This window comes from Oncorhynchus keta, unplaced genomic scaffold (assembly GCF_023373465.1).
Source record: "Oncorhynchus keta strain PuntledgeMale-10-30-2019 unplaced genomic scaffold, Oket_V2 Un_contig_4240_pilon_pilon, whole genome shotgun sequence".
Lineage (NCBI taxonomy): Eukaryota > Metazoa > Chordata > Actinopteri > Salmoniformes > Salmonidae > Oncorhynchus > Oncorhynchus keta.
In genome coordinates this window covers 5011-18699 of record NW_026287663.1, presented here as the reverse complement: position 1 = coordinate 18699, position 13689 = coordinate 5011, and the positions used below count along the sequence as shown (strand labels likewise).

Here is a 13689-nt window from a genome sequence, read left to right as displayed (position 1 = left end):
TCCAGAAATCTGCCAGTGGCTTCTGATTAAACAACATTTTCACAGAACCGCTCTGGAGGCAGGGCATGAAAGGGATAACGAATCCAGTTGTTTGTGTCATCCGTTTCAGGAAAGTACCTGCGTAACTGCGCACCCAACTCACTCAGGTGCTTCGCTATATCCCATTTGACATTGTCTGTAAGCTTGAGTTCATTTGCACACAAAAAAATCATACAATGATGGAAAGACCTGTATGTTGTCCTTGTTAATGCAGACAGAGAAGAGCTCCAACTTCTTAATCATAGCCTCAAGTGTGTCCCGCACATTGAATATAGTTGCGGAGAGTCCCTGTAATCCTAGATTCAGATCATTCAGGTGAGAAAAAACATCACCCAGATAGGCCAGTTGTGTGAGAAACTCGTCATCATGCAAGCAGTCAGACAAGTGAAAAGGATGGTCAGTAAAGAACTTTAAGCTCGTCTCTCAATTTTAAAAAACGTGTCAATACTTTACCCCTTGATAACCAGCGCACGTCTGTATGTTGTAAAAGCGTTACATGGTCGCTGCCCATATCATTGCATAGTGCAGAAAATACACGAGAGTTCAGGGGCCTTGCTTTAACAAAGTTAACCATTTTCATTGTAGTGTCCAAAGCGTTGTTCAAGCTGTCAGCCATTCCCTTGGCAGAAAGAGCCTCTCGGTGGATGCTGCAGTGTACCCAAGTGGCGTCGGGAGCAACTGCTTGTACGCGCGTTACCACTCCACTATGTCTCCCTGTCATGGCTTTTACGCCATCAGTATAGATACCAACACATCTTGACCACAAGTCCATTTGATGTCACAAAGCTGTCCAGTACTTTAAAAATATCCTCTCCTGTTGTCCTGTATTTCCAGTGGTTTGCAGAAGAGGATGTCTTCCTTAATTGACCCCCCATAAACGTAACGGACATATACCAGGAGCTGTACCAGGGCCGCGACGTCTGTTGACTCATGCAGCTGTAATGCATAGAATTCACTGGCTTGTATGCAAAGCAGTAATTGTTGAAACAAAACATGCCAATCTGAAAAATAAGCCACAGGAGTTTTTGGAGCGAGAATTACGACGACTTTCGAGTAGTAAGACATGTATAAAAGCAACAGATACCATTAAAAATAAGGGGCTAGAAGCATCTTATATGATGAGCTACCGAGTGGCTAGGACAGACAAGCCCTATACTATTGTGGAGGACTTTCGGTGTTCGGTGTTGTTCGGTGCTTTCCTGGGTAAAAGGGCAGTAGCTCTTCGGCTGCATCAGATTCACAACTGTCAGTGTCCATGTTAGCTGGGCTGACAACAAATGTATAATTACTGATGCTAGCATTGAATTGCTCGTGAAAGCAAAACAACTTGTGTTGTCGACAGGTGCAGGTTTAGTAGAGCTGTTATGTGCCTTGTGTTTTTGAACTATTTATCAATTATTTTGCAAATGGAATGAGCAGCAGCTACGTTTGGCTACATACGGACTGTTAGTGGAAGTCCCGCAAGAGAGTGACGGTTAATGTGATTGGATGTTAGTTATTTGACTAGGCTACCTGTATTTGACATTGTGTTGTTATTTAGCTGAACACTAGATTGTTTAATTTTATTTTTGGCAGTGAAACGAGGCTACTCAGACGCCCAAATATATAACCCCATTTGAAAATATAAATGCACTGTTTGAAAATGTGAATTTTTTGGATATATATTTTTTTATGAGAATCACATTTTTATTTGGCGTACCCCCAACGACATTGTGCGTACCACCAGTACCCCAGTCTGGGAATACCTGCTCTACAGGAATCAGAGTTGTTAGAAGCTATTTTTATCAAATAGGTAGCCCTCTTAGGCAAAGTGGTTATTATAAACACCACAAATGTCCATCTTATCTGTTATGGGACCAGAAGTTGTCATAACCTGCTGGGGTAATGAGAGGGTGGAGTTTTGTTTCAGAGATATTACTACCTTCCAGAACGCAGCAGGATTCCCACCATTCTCAGACACACAGTTCAAGAGGTACGTTGATTTTGCTTTTCTAGCCAGGGATAGACATCTATTTCTCAAGCATCTGAATGGCTGCCAGTCAGACGCAGAATCAGTAAGCCTTAGCACAAGCTACATTTCTCTCTAGAAGTTTCTCTGATATAGCTGATCCCTGGTCTACACAATGGGCCAAGGTCAGTCCTAGATCATCTTTGAGAACATATTAAGACACCATGGTTGCTCTTACTCAGATTTATTTAATAATAAACATGCATTAAAGAACATTGTAGTCTAATTTGATTTTGATTATATTTAGTTTAGTTTTTAGTACATATAGCCATTAAGACCCTCCTCTATGGCTCTAATCTCCTCCTCTATGGCTCTAAACTCCTCCTCTATGGCTCTAAACTAATTATACATGATAGTATACTGAAACGGACATACTGATATACCAAAAACACACATTGGGATTATACATGATTACTTATGAATACTGTAGTGTATACATATGTATATAGATCAGTTCATATTCCCGAAAGCTCTGCACAAAGTTAAACTATTGAAGTCTTTGAACAGACCAGAAGCCTTAAAACCTGCCTGCTACCCACAACATTAGTATACTCCAAGAAGAAAGGTGAACAATAGCCAGTTTGGTATTATACTGTTAGCATAGTAGATGATGAGCTCTAATAAAAGCACAACACAATAATCAACAATGATCAACAAATAATGGAAAGTTACTCATAACAGCATGTGAACTACTAATTATGCCCACAAATCCTGCTTGTCACCAATGTCAATATAAGACAAAAAAAAAAACTCCTTTAATTTTAACCTGGTGACAGTGGATGCAAACATTAGTTACTTTCTGCAGCCTGCTGGTCCTCAATGGCCTGCTGATCCTCAATAGCCTGCTTGGCCTCGAGGGCAGGGTAGAAGGAATCCAGTTTGGCTGCCACAGCATCATACATTTCCTTCCACTCTTCCTGGGTGAGAGATGATGGGCTGGTCTCCAAGAACTTGTAGGCATCCTTCGACTGGACACTAAACATGCCCATGACGTTCTGGCATCTCCCACTAAACGTCTTCCAAGCCTATTGGGTAAACCAAGAGAGAAAAATTAGCTGTGGTCTCAAGCAAGGTTGGATTCCCTTCAGTTTCTCAATCAGTTCCAGAGAGACACGTTTTTGTTCTTGCCCACCATGTAAGCCTTCCATCAATGCATTGAGAAATGCTGACCTAACTTACCCTATATCCTTGTGATTTTGATTATTAGATTAGACGTTATTAGGTTTTAAAGCTGTTGCCTTAAATTGGTGGTGTTGTTGTATGAAAAGGATTTTTAGCCCTTTTTGAGTTACATTACCCTTTAGCAGGATAATTCACATAAGTAATGATATGAAGTACAAACAATGATGCATTACTCTGGCAGAGTGCCAGCACAGAAAATGCATTAATTCACCTCTTCAGCTACTTGCAAGGAATCCAAGAACTCCTCCTTAAATTCTGAGAGAACATCAATCAGGTCTTCCCCAGCAAAGGTCTTCTGCTGCAGGTTGGTCACCATCACTCCGATCTTCTCCCAGAAGCTTTTGAGTTGCAGCAGAATCTTCTGGATCCGGGTCAGGCAGGACTGAACCTCAGCCAGATGGACAGGATCAGGAACAGAACCTGGAAAAACAAATACAAACAACAGCATTGACATACCTCTTATTTACCTCTTGTCTTATTCAGTTCCCCAATAGCAGAGGCAATGTCATGAAAGAAAGGAATGACCACAATGTACAAAGCAGTGGAGTCCTTAATGTCTTTCCTTACCCAGGTCAAATTTGGCTCTGGTCAGCTGCATCTGGTGTTTCATCACCTCCGTTTGGGCCTCCCACTCGCTCTTAGTCAAAAGGGTCTTCTCATTCTGAAGCTGATTCATCTTATTCTTGGCCAACTCAATGGCTGCACTATCAGTAGCGGTATTGACCCCCTTCTGGATAGCATTTATGATTAATCCTAGGAAGGGAACGACGGCAGCCACTATGCCAAACTTCTTGTTTCTGCTGGCAATGCCGTTAACCAACTCACGAAGCTCACTATCAGCATCGTTGATTTTTATATTGACCCTATTCAGATCTGACTGGATGACACTTAGCTTCCTATTGTAGTCGTCAACAGCATTCTGCAGGGTCTTCTCTTCATTGGTCAGCTGTTTCTTCTTGTCCTCTGTTTCTACTTTGGTGGAAATAACATCGCTGGTGACAGTCGCCACTCCAATGTTGAGTTTCTTGTAGCTAAATAAAGTAGTGAGAGAACATTATCAAATCTTTGACATATTTCATTGTTAACACATTGAAATCGTTTTCCTATAACTACCTGCTATGTGGTATGATCTGAATGTTTGTATCATGTTCAAGGTGTATGTAGTGAATGTAACTCTCTCTTGCTCTGCTTGCTAAGAAGGTTGGCTTTCAATTGCGTGTGTTGTGATGCTGCTAGCTTAATCCCCACTCAGGGCTGAACAGAATGCACTCTATAACATTTATATTGGCTTACTCTTCTACTATTTGTTCAACTTCTTTGATGATATCATAGATCCACTGATTGGCTTTTGCCAGGAATTTGACGGCAACTACTGGCTTTTCTTTCTTCACAGCAGCCTTCAGCATAGGGAATAATGTCTTGACCATGTTGTCACTGGTGCTAACACACTGTTGATAAGAACATGTCACATAGTACATAATCAATGATGTCCTACCTTCCATTCATTAGCATAACTAAACTGCTGTAAAAACAAACAACCTCAGTTTACCAGTATAGTGTAAGCTAGGTCATCTAATGATACATTAACAGAGTTTATGAGGCTAGAAACACCCCAGTATCGTCTAAAATAGGTCATCTAATGATACATTAACAGAGTTTATGAGGCTAGAAACACCCCAGTATCGTCTAAAATAGGTCATCTAATGATACATTAACAGAGTTTATGAGGCTAGAAACACCCCAGTATCGTCTAAAATAGGTCATCTAATGATACATTAACAGAGTTTATGAGGCTAGAAACACCCCAGTATCGTCTAAAATAGGTCATCTAATGATACATTAACACAGTTTATGAGGCTAGAAACACCCCAGTATCGTCTAAAATAGGTCATCTAATGATACATTAACAGAGTTTATGAGGCTAGAAACACCCCAGTATCGTCTAAAATAGGTCATCTAATGATACATTAACACAGTTTATGAGGCTAGAAACACCCCAGTATCTAATGATACATTAACAGAGTTTATGAGGCTCACCCCAGTCTAATGATACATTATACATTAACAGAGTTTATGAGGCTAGAAACACCCCAGTATCGTCTAAAATAGGTCATCTAATGATACATACATTAACACAGGTCATTAATGATACATATGAGGCTAGAAACACCCCAGTATCGTCTAAAATAGGTCATCTAATGATACATTAACACAGTTTATGAGGCTAGAAACACCCCAGTATCGTCTAAAATAGGTCATCTAATGATACATTAACACAGTTTATGAGGCTAGAAACACCCCAGTATCGTCTAAAATAGGTCATCTAATGATACATTAACAGAGTTTATGAGGCTAGAAACACCCCAGTATCAAAATAGGTCATCTAATGATACATTAACAGAGTTTATGAGGCTAGAAACACCCCAGTATCGTCTAAAATAGGTCATCTAATGATACATTAACAGAGTTTATGAGGCTAGAAACACCCCAGTATCGTCTAAAATAGGTCATCTAATGATACATTAACAGAGTTTATGATAGTATCGTCTAAAATAGGTCATCTAATGATACATTAACAGAGTTTATGAGGCTAGAAACACCCCAGTATCGTCTAAAATAGGTCATCTAATGATACATTAACAGAGTTACGAGGCTAGAAACACCCCAGTATCGTCTAAAATAGGTCATCTAATGATACATTAACAGAGTTTATGAGGCTAGAAACACCCCAGTATCGTAAAATAGGTCATCTAATGATACATTAACACAGTTTATGAGGCTAGAAACACCCCAGTAAAATGATACAGGTCATCTAATGATACATTAACACAGTTTATGAGGCTAGAAACACCCCAGTATCGTCTAAAATAGGTCATCTAATGATACATTAACAGTTTATGAGGCTAGAAACACCCCAGTATCGTCTAAAATAGGTCATCTAATGATACATTAACAGAGTTTATGAGGCTAGAAACACCCCAGTATCGTCTAAAATAGGTCATCTAATGATACATTAACACAGTTTATGAGGCACAGTATCGTCTAAAATAGGTCATCTAATGATACATTAACAGAGTTTATGAGGCTAGAAACACCCCAGTATCGTCTAAAATAGGTCATCTAATGATACATTAACAGAGTTTATGAGGCTAGAAACACCCCAGTATCGTCTAAAATAGGTCATCTAATGATACATTAACAGAGTTTATGAGGCTAGAAACACCCCAGTATCGTCTAAAATAGGTCATCTAATGATACATTAACACAGTTTATGAGGCTAGAAACACCCCAGTATCGTCTAAAATAGGTCATCTAATGATACATTAACACAGTAAGGCTAGAAACACCCCAGTATCGTCTAAAATAGGTCATCTAATGATACATTAACAGAGTTTATGAGGCTAGAAACACCCCAGTATAAAATAGGTCATCTAATGATACTTAAACAGTTTATGAGGCTCATCTAATGATACATTAAACAGAGTTTATGAGGCTAGAAACACCCCAGTAAAATAGGTCATCTAATGATACATTAACAGAGTTTATGAGGCTAGAAACACCCCTATCGTCTAAAATAGGTCATCTAATGATACATTAACAGAGTTTATGAGGCTAGAAACACCCCAGTATCGTCTAAAATAGGTCATCTAATGATACATTAACAGAGTTTATGAGGCTAGAAACACCCCAGTATCGTCTAAAATAGGTCATCTAATGATACATTAACAGAGTTTATGAGGCTAGAAACACCCCAGTATCGTCTAAAATAGGTCATCTAATGATACATTAACACAGTTTATGAGGCTAGAAACACCCCAGTATCGTCTAAAATAGGTCATCTAATGATACATTAACAGAGTTTATGAGGCTAGAAACACCCCAGTATCGTCTAAAATAGGTCATCTAATGATACATTAACAGAGTTTATGAGGCTAGAAACACCCCAGTATCGTCTAAAATAGGTCATCTAATGATACATTAACAGAGTTTACAAGGTAAGAAACAGTAAGATTGAAATACCAGCAGCAGCAGAGCCTCAGAGGAGGAGAACAGCATTTGGGCCTCAACAGCATTGACTCTGATGATTCTCTCCAGAGAGGGGAATTTGGCCAGGCAGAGGTAGGAGATGTTGTACAGCAGGGCTGTCTTCTCTGCAGCAGGGAGCAGGTCTCTAATGAAATCTGGGCTGTCCATTTGATGGTTGTATGGAACTACCGCTGAAAGGGAAGAAAACATCAACATTCAATACACAGGGGAGTAGGTTGTGATGAGTGGTTAGGGGCTGAAATGAAATTGACCCTCCCTTAAGCAAAATACTGTATATTTTGACATGACCTCCCTAAACACTTGAAAAAGAAACAAGTCCCTCTACCCAAAATAATGATAGAAACAAGGTAGATAGCAGAGAACGTGCCAGCTATTTACCTTCACTCCTAGGACAGACCAGAGCTGTATATATGCTGTTTTTCACCTACAATGGACTATCAATGACCCTGGAGCTCTTGGCAGCCAAATTCAGATTTTTTATCCACTAATTGATCTTTTGACCCATCACATCAAATCTTTTCACATCAGATCTTTTTCAGAGCTGATCTTTTGATGACATAGTACTGCCATAGTGTCTTCTCTCTCTGGCGGGTGGCGTGAATGATGAATAAATGTAGGGGTGTGTGCAGAGGCCTATCGTTCGGATGCTTGACCACTTTGAATGGGCCAAACTAGACATTGCTAACACCATGTGCTTTATCATCGCATTTGCGTAGGCACATTTTTTCCTTTTAAAAACGACGAAGTTCCTGCAATTCTTTACCTGACTGGAGACATTAGCAGAATATTTTAATACCATACAATGACCGATATGACAGGACCTAGTCTTGGATGCAGTCCTAGGCCAGCGAGAAGTGGAGACACAGATTGTACAATATGAAGAATAAGTTATTGTCTTAAAAAAGCTTTCCAGTGGTACAGACTCAACCAATGATGAAGATATTGAATATGCGCACTCACAGGGTTGTGGTTTCGATTTCCACGGGGGAAAGTACGAATATGTATGCACTCACTACTGTAAGTCTCTCTGGATAAGAGAGTCTAATAAAAAAATAACTTCAGACTAAAAGATCCATGACAGAAGATGCCCAGAAGATGCCCTTGTACCGATAGCTTATCTCTCAAGATACTTTGTAAACAATGCTGTTTGCTCAATATTGGGAGTTGATCAAATATTTTGGTAGCCGAACTAGACAGATTAGTCTTCTCTTTTCAATTGTAGATACTTTCTTTATAATAATCTATTGATCCCATGTAGCTAAAGAATGTTTTTTGGTATAGTACTGTAGTCTACAGAAAGTATTCATTCAATAATTGTTTGCAAATGTATTTCAATGTATTAGCTGTAATGTAGTTTATCAGTATGTATTTACCTAAAGTCTATTTAAAAATGATATCATATTTAGGTATTTCATTTTCTTACACATATAACTTTGCCGTGTGTTTCTCTGAGAATGCACTCCATACAGCCTATAGGCTATTGATGATTTGAGTTATTTAAAATTAGGCTACAGGCGCACTTGATCTTGCGTGTCCTGTCCACGGAAAATCGCGCACACATGAGGGGCGACATCAGTCACACATTGAGATATATTAAGAGACTAATTATAAAACACTGAAAAATATAATACATTTCATCAATTACAAAGTACATTACCCTCCCCTTGACAGCCAGACATAACCTTCACTATTACACATTACCCTCCCCTTGACAGCCAGACATAACCTTCACTATTACACATTACCCTCCCCTTGACAGCCAGACATAACCTTCACTATTACACATTACCCTCCCCTTGACAGCAAGACATAACCTTCACTATTACACATTACCCTCCCCTTGACAGCCAGACATAACCTTCACTATTACACATTACCCTCCCCTTGACTGCCAGACATAACCTTCACTATTACACATTACCCTCCCCTTGACAGCCAGACATAACCTTCACTATTACACATTACCCTCCCCTTGACTGCCAGACATAACCTTCACTATTACACATTCCCCTCCCTTGACAGCCAGACATAACCTTCACTATTACACATTACCCTCCCCTTGACTGTCAGACATAACCTTCACTATTACACATTCCCCTCCACTTGACAGCCAGACATAACCTTCACTATTACACATTACCCTCCCCTTGACAGCCAGACATAACCTTCACTATTACACATTACCCTCCCCTTGACTGCCAGACATAACCTTCACTATTACACATTACCCTCCCCTTGACAGCCAGACATAACCTTCACTATTACACATTCCCCTCCCTTGACAGCCAGACATAACCTTCACTATTACACATTACCCTCCCCTTGACAGCCAGACATAACCTTCACTATTACACATTACCCTCCCCTTGACTGCCAGACATAACCTTCACTATTACACATTACCCTCCCCTTGACAGCCAGACATAACCTTCACTATTACACATTACCCTCCCCTTGACAGCCAGACATAACCTTCACTATTACACATTACCCTCCCCTTGACAGCCAGCCATAGCCTTCACTATTACACATTACCCTCCCCTTGACTGCCAGACATAACCTTCACTATTACACATTACCCTCCCCTTGACAGCCAGACATAACCTTCACTATTACACATTACCCTCCACTTGACAGCCAGACATAACCTTCACTATTACACATTACCCTCCCCTTGACAGCCAGACATAACCTTCACTATTACACATTACCCTCCCCTTGACAGCCAGTCATAGCCTTCACTATTACACATTACCCTCCCCTTGACAGCCAGACATAACCTTCACTATTACACATTACCCTCCCCTTGACAGCCAGACATAGCCTTCACTATTACACATTACCCTCCCCTTGACAGCCAGACATAACCTTCACTATTACACATTCCCCTCCCCTTGACAGCCAGACATAACCTTCACTATTACACATTACCCTCCCCTTGACAGCCAGACATAACCTTCACTATTACACATTACCCTCCCATTGACAGCCAGACATAACCTTCACTATTACACATTACCCTCCCCTTGACAGCCAGACATAACCTTCACTATTACACATTACCCTCCCCTTGACAGCCAGACATAACCTTCACTATTACACATTACCCTCCCCTTGACAGCCAGACATAGCCTTCACTATTACACATTACCCTCCCCTTGACAGCCTGACATAACCTTCACTATTACACATTACCCTCCCCTTGACTGCCAGACATAGCCTTCACTATTACACGATATTGTAGACAAATGTCACGAATATCATAGATCTCCAGATTATATCACACTCATTTTCTATCATAATGGTCTGGTAAATAGAAATTCATGAATTGCAGACAAAGGGGACAATGTGTACAATATGATTAATAATCTGGGAGGTCTTACCAGTATCAGATGACATGATTGATGAGTGGAGGTTCTTTTTCAAGTCTCAATTTTACTGAAGAAATTATCAAAAGCGAATAATTGATTTAAGCTGCAAGATCAAAGATGTTTCACGGGTTAGAATACAACGATTAAGATCTCACCAATGATTTAACAATCTCTGCCTTCAGTGTGGTAGGGATCAATGTGTCGGACTAGGCCTTTTTATTGCAAACTGTGAGGGCTGGGCTAAGACTTTGTTATCTATTCTCAGTAATTTCCCAAGTACAAGAGATTGGCATTTTGTCAACAAACAGACAAACAGACAGTTCCATGAAACACACCAATAAATGGACAGTTACATTTCTCAACTGGTGATGAAGACATGCACACACACACACGCCCGCCCGCCCGCACACACACACACACACACACACACACACACACACACACACACACACACACACACACACACACACACACACACACACACACACACACGCAAACACACACCCACTACTGACACCTGACAATTTACTGCGTGCACACCTACATTTCTTAGATGATCTCGATTGGCCTATTGCAATGAAGAAGCTGTACTTACCATTCAGTATTGGGTTAGCGCTGTAGCAGGCAACCCAGTTTCAAAACTAATGCAATCAAAGTTCTCCCTGTGTGAACTAACTAATGCAATCAAAGTTCTCCCTGTGTGAACTAACTAATGCAATCAAAGTTCTCCCTGTGTGAACTAACTAATGCAATCAAAGTTCTCCCTGTGTGAACTAACTAATGCAATCAAAGTTCTCCCTGTGTGAACTAACTAATGCAATCAAAGTTCTCCCTGTGTGAACTAACTAATGCAATCAAAGTTCTCCCTGTGTGAACTAACTAATGCAATCAAAGTTCTCCCTGTGTGAACTCCCGCCACCCAGGCCAGTTTAAACGAACGCCCTAATTCAAAAGTTTAATGTCAAAATAATTATTGCATAATTTGTACAGTTTGAAGTAACTTTGTAATAGTTATCATTTATCATCATGTCTCCTTCCTTTATGATAAAAGTCAGGATTATCTACAATACTGTATCACTGAAACCACATGTCTAACATGTAGATGCCTTGCTGCAAATTTGATTCTGATAAAGTAACTTAAGTGATAATGCCCGAGAAGCAAGTGTTTGGAGGATATATTGGCACGGGCGTTGTTAGGCCCAAAACGAAGTGGAGGTTTATATATTTTCATAAAAAATGTTATTTTAATGAATTTCTTAAAACTTACACTTCATAATGTCCTGAAACAAATCTATGGTTGCTACCAGAACTGGCTGGTCATTTGTATCGTTTCGGTTGCTGGAGACACGGCCCAGTCGTTCATTATTCTGTATCTATGGACGTGACTCGGACGTTCGTTCTAAATGTTCCATTATCATACTGGCTGGCAACGTTCTTATCCCTTGCTTGCTAGCTAGCCAACTATGAATTTCCACGACAATGTAAACATCTGTATTTTTAGATAGCTAATGGTTTACATGAAATATTTAGTAAAACACTTTAATGACAAAGCACAGCTCAATGTACCCATCAAATGGACCAAGGACCATGACAAGAAGTTTGTACTGACTATAGTTTACACAGTTTAATGTCAGACATGTATTTGTCAAATAACGCTTTGTTACAACACTAATAAAAATGGATTCTAACGCTTGGTTTCTATTGTATGTAAAACACTTTAATGATGTCAGTTGTTTTTGTTGTCACTATGTACATCTGTCACTGGCAGAATGTTTTGTCAAAGGAGATCAAGGTCTCTTTTCCAACAGAACACTGCATATCACAATTCTACAACAATTCAACTAAATGGAAGGATAGGAAATACACCAAAGAAAATCCCAAAATACAAAACCCAATCATGAAAAACAACCATTGGACAAGTTCAAATAACATTTTCTGTTTGGAAGTGCTGTCTTCTGTATTGTGTCTAATTGGGGCTCCCAAATGGTGACGTGGTGTAAGAAACTGCATCTCAGTGCTAGAGATGTCACTACAGACCCTGGTTCGATTCCAGGCGGTATCACAATCCGGCCATGATTGGGAGACCCATAGGGCGGCGCACAATTGGCCGAGCATCGTCCGGGGTAGGCCGTCATTGTAAACAATAATTAGTTATTAACTGACTTGCCTAGTCAAATAAAGGTTAAATAAATATTTGTTTTAACAATAACTAACACAACCCTGGTATAATGGTAGCCTGATTGGTTACCATTAAACTTGCTTTCTATTGTGCTTAATTAAGGCTACAGCAGATTAATGATAACCAATCAGGCTTACAGTATCAAGTGGACACATGTTTTGAGATTTCAACACCCTCCCTGAACTTCCAAGTAACCAAATGCACCCCAGGCCACATCTTTAGAAGTAGTACATCATGTTATCCAATATTTAATTAAAAACCCTTTGTTTGCTCCTTTAACAAAGGACAAATATGAGGAAACAGGTCTTTGAAACTTTGCACTTACAGGAAATGCTCTCCCTCTTTCAGACCAACTCAATAGCTGAGGTTAAGAGAGAGTTCCCATGAAAGCTGACATAAGCTCTAGGAAAGTACACATGATGTACACACACATACACACTCACCACTTTAGCACTAGACTAACTGTACAGACCAGGGTTAAGCAGTTCTTTTGAATATAACAGGTGAAAGGGGTCAAATCCAAACATTAGTCTGTTGGTCTAATCTGAAATAAATACATTTCATATGCTTTGGATTTAGAGTCTCTGTTGTCTCCTATGACTACTAATCATTGATTTTATGTATTACAATATGGTTTTATACTTACATGTGAATGCAAAAATCAATATCAGGCTTTCTTTTGTCCCATATCAAATACATCATATTTTCAGCAGAGATGGCATGTGTACACCACAATCCTTGTGACCAAGATTGTTTCACATGCACACGAAAGAGAGCGAGAACCAAGTTGGCGACAATACAATCACTTTTGATGGGAGTTTATGTAGGCCAATTGTAGTCTAACGTTTAGATAAAATACCTAG

The 13689-nt window shown here is 39.7% G+C and overlaps 1 protein-coding gene and 1 long non-coding RNA gene across 22 annotated transcripts; one reads left to right on the top strand and one right to left on the bottom strand.

Moving 5' to 3' along the window:
* Positions 1-2215: 2215 nt before the first annotated feature.
* si:dkey-7i4.24 (uncharacterized) lies at positions 2216-10853 on the bottom strand. The gene is made up of 6 exons (XM_052509232.1): positions 10660-10853; positions 7250-7446; positions 4523-4677; positions 3797-4260; positions 3441-3649; positions 2216-3072 (listed from the first exon to the last, which is right to left on the bottom strand). Exons 1-6 carry the CDS (start codon positions 10673-10675, stop codon positions 2836-2838), a joined length of 1278 nt encoding a protein of 425 aa, XP_052365192.1. The 5' UTR covers positions 10676-10853; the 3' UTR covers positions 2216-2835.
* Positions 4687-7241, top strand: LOC127924531 (uncharacterized). Of its 21 annotated transcripts, none has more exons than XR_008118115.1 (6): positions 4687-5052; positions 5117-5180; positions 5420-5547; positions 5608-5735; positions 6281-6536; positions 6808-7241. It is a non-coding gene; the product is annotated as an uncharacterized LOC127924531 (long non-coding RNA). The 21 variants fall into 21 exon arrangements; XR_008118099.1 differs by lacking the exon at positions 5117-5180 and adding an exon at positions 6163-6226 and having other exon boundaries at positions 4687-5116; XR_008118113.1 differs by lacking the exon at positions 5117-5180 and adding an exon at positions 6037-6100 and having other exon boundaries at positions 4687-5116; positions 6409-6536.
* Positions 10854-13689: the final 2836 nt, after the last annotated feature.

Bases quoted from the DNA above. Each gene is read 5' to 3' on its own strand.
- si:dkey-7i4.24 (XM_052509232.1), bottom strand. The intron at 3,650-3,796 runs GTAAGGAAAGAC...TTGTTTTTCCAG, and splicing joins CAGAGCCAAATTTGACCTGG to GTTCTGTTCCTGATCCTGTC. The intron at 3,073-3,440 runs GTGAATTAATGC...TTTACCCAATAG, and splicing joins CCTTGCAAGTAGCTGAAGAG to GCTTGGAAGACGTTTAGTGG.